General features: G+C 47.3%; 1 protein-coding gene across 1 annotated transcript; it reads right to left on the bottom strand.

Annotated features, from left to right (window-relative positions):
* Positions 1 to 223: 223 nt before the first annotated feature.
* LOC137736141 (uncharacterized) lies at positions 224 to 1,568 on the bottom strand. Its single transcript, XM_068475467.2, has one exon. It carries the CDS (start codon positions 1,508 to 1,510, stop codon positions 389 to 391), a length of 1,122 nt encoding a protein of 373 aa, XP_068331568.2. The 5' UTR covers positions 1,511 to 1,568; the 3' UTR covers positions 224 to 388.
* Between the last annotated feature and the right edge of the window lie 518 nt (positions 1,569 to 2,086).

Raw genomic sequence — 2,086 nt, 5'->3', positions numbered from 1 at the left:
TTTCTCTAAATTTTAGATGGTTTGCAGATGATGAATTTGATAAGATACCAAATTATTATGGTACGTTATATTTGATAGCTAAAACCAGTAACACTAAATATTGGAAAATGTAGGATGCATGGTAGTAGTACGTGTTTCGTCTTTTAGGGCTTATAGACTGATATTGGAACTGACAGTATCCAAGCTCAAAAGAGCAGTTATGCATGAATAAACACAAACGGAATTATAAAACTACTCATTTTTATTTATTTATACGGCGGAAAGCTAGAGCTCTTTATTTCACATACAAAGTTAACGCTCACTCTACATGAGCTACTAGTAGTAGTAGTAGTAGTACTTTTTAAACTCTAGCAAAGCCTAACTACTGCATGCTTCTATACATGCAATTTTAGATGACTGGATAGTTGACCACCATTTTTATGCCCTGCCCTTGTTCAAGCTGCTGCCTACACATACGTTGGCATTGGTGTTGTGGTTGCCCCTGCATCCGGCACTGTTCTTGGCACTGATCTAGTTGCCTCAGCTGCTCTTCGCACTGCTCCTGGCACTGCCGTCCCTGGCCCTGGCAACGCTGCTGGCACTGCTGCCTATATTGCTGCTGCTTCCCCTGATTACTATTAAATCCCTGCCCTTGTTCAAGCTGCTGCCTACACATCTGTCGGCATTGGTGCTGAGGTTGCCCCTGCATCCGGCACTGTTCTTGGCACTGATCTAGCTGCCTCAGCTGCTCTTCGCACTGCTCCTGGCACTGCCGTCCCTGGCCCTGGCAACGCTGCTGGCACTGCTGCCTATATTGCTGCTGCTTCCCCTGATTACTATTAAATCCCTGCCCTTGTTCAAGCTGCTGCCTACACATCTGTCGGCATTGGTGTTGCGGTTGCCCCTGCATCCGGCACTGTTCTTGGCACTGATCTAGCTGCCTCAGCTGCTCTTCGCACTGCTCCTGGCATTGCCGTCCCTGGCCCTGGCAACGCTGCTGGCACTGCTGCCTATATTGCTGCTGCTTCCCCTGATTACTATTAAATCCCTGCCCTTGTTCAAGCTGCTGCCTACACATCTGTTGGCATTGGTGTTGCGGCTGCCCCTGCATCCGGCACTGTTCTTGGCACTGATCTAGCTGCCTCAGCTGCTCTTCGCACTGCTCCTGGCACTGCCGTCCCTGGCCCTGGCAACGCTGCTGGCACTGCTGCCTATATTGCTGCTGCTTCCCTTGATTACTATTAAATCCCTGCTCTTGTTCAAGCTGCTGCCTACACATCTGTTGGCATTGGTGTTGCGGTTGCCCCTGCATCCGGCACTGTTCTTGGCACTGATCCAGCTGCCTCAGCTGCTCTTCGCACTGCTCCTGGCACTGCTGTCCCTGGCCCTGGCAACGCTGCTGGCACTGCTGCCTATATTGCTGTTGCTTCCCCTGGCTACGAGAAGCAAGAGTGCAAGACAAAGAGGTGGCGAGGACAAGAGTGAAGAGGAACAAAAACAAGGGAAGCTTAGGTTTGGTGATGAACATCATGGCTGCTTTCTCGGTTACTATGTATTGAACAATATCAAAAGGGATTTTTTTTTTTTTCTGTGGGAAGAATAGCAGAGGGTTTTGAGGTATTTATAGAAGTTGGGGCTAAACATGCATGCGTACACTTGGCTGTGCACATTACATGCAAGGTGACTAGTGTTAAAGGTGACAAAATCGACGTGCCTTGTAAACATATTTGGGACCGGGACACCGCGTCCAAACTTGGGAAAATCATTTCTTACGTGGACGAATCTGGAAAATATGGACGAATTGGTTGCAGAGGTTGGCTTTAAGGGGATAGTAATGTCCACACAGATAATTCTTATCATCGGACTGCGTACACTTGGCCATGCACATTACATGCAAGGTGACTGGTGTTAAAGGTGACAAATCGACGAGTCTTGTAAACATATTTGGGACCGGGACACCGCGTCCAGACTTGGGAAGACCATTGCGTCCAGACTTGTAAACATATTTCCACACGGATACTATTTATCATGGGAATGCACATATCTTATCATTGCGAATAATATATCTTTTCTCTGTAAATTTTATAAATGGAACTGTTTCATTTTT

This window comes from Pyrus communis, chromosome 13 (assembly GCF_041283825.1).
Source record: "Pyrus communis isolate YQ-2024b chromosome 13, ASM4128382v1, whole genome shotgun sequence".
Lineage (NCBI taxonomy): Eukaryota > Viridiplantae > Streptophyta > Magnoliopsida > Rosales > Rosaceae > Pyrus > Pyrus communis.
The sequence above is the reverse complement of the archived record's forward strand: the minus strand, read 5'-3'. Positions and strand labels throughout refer to the sequence as shown.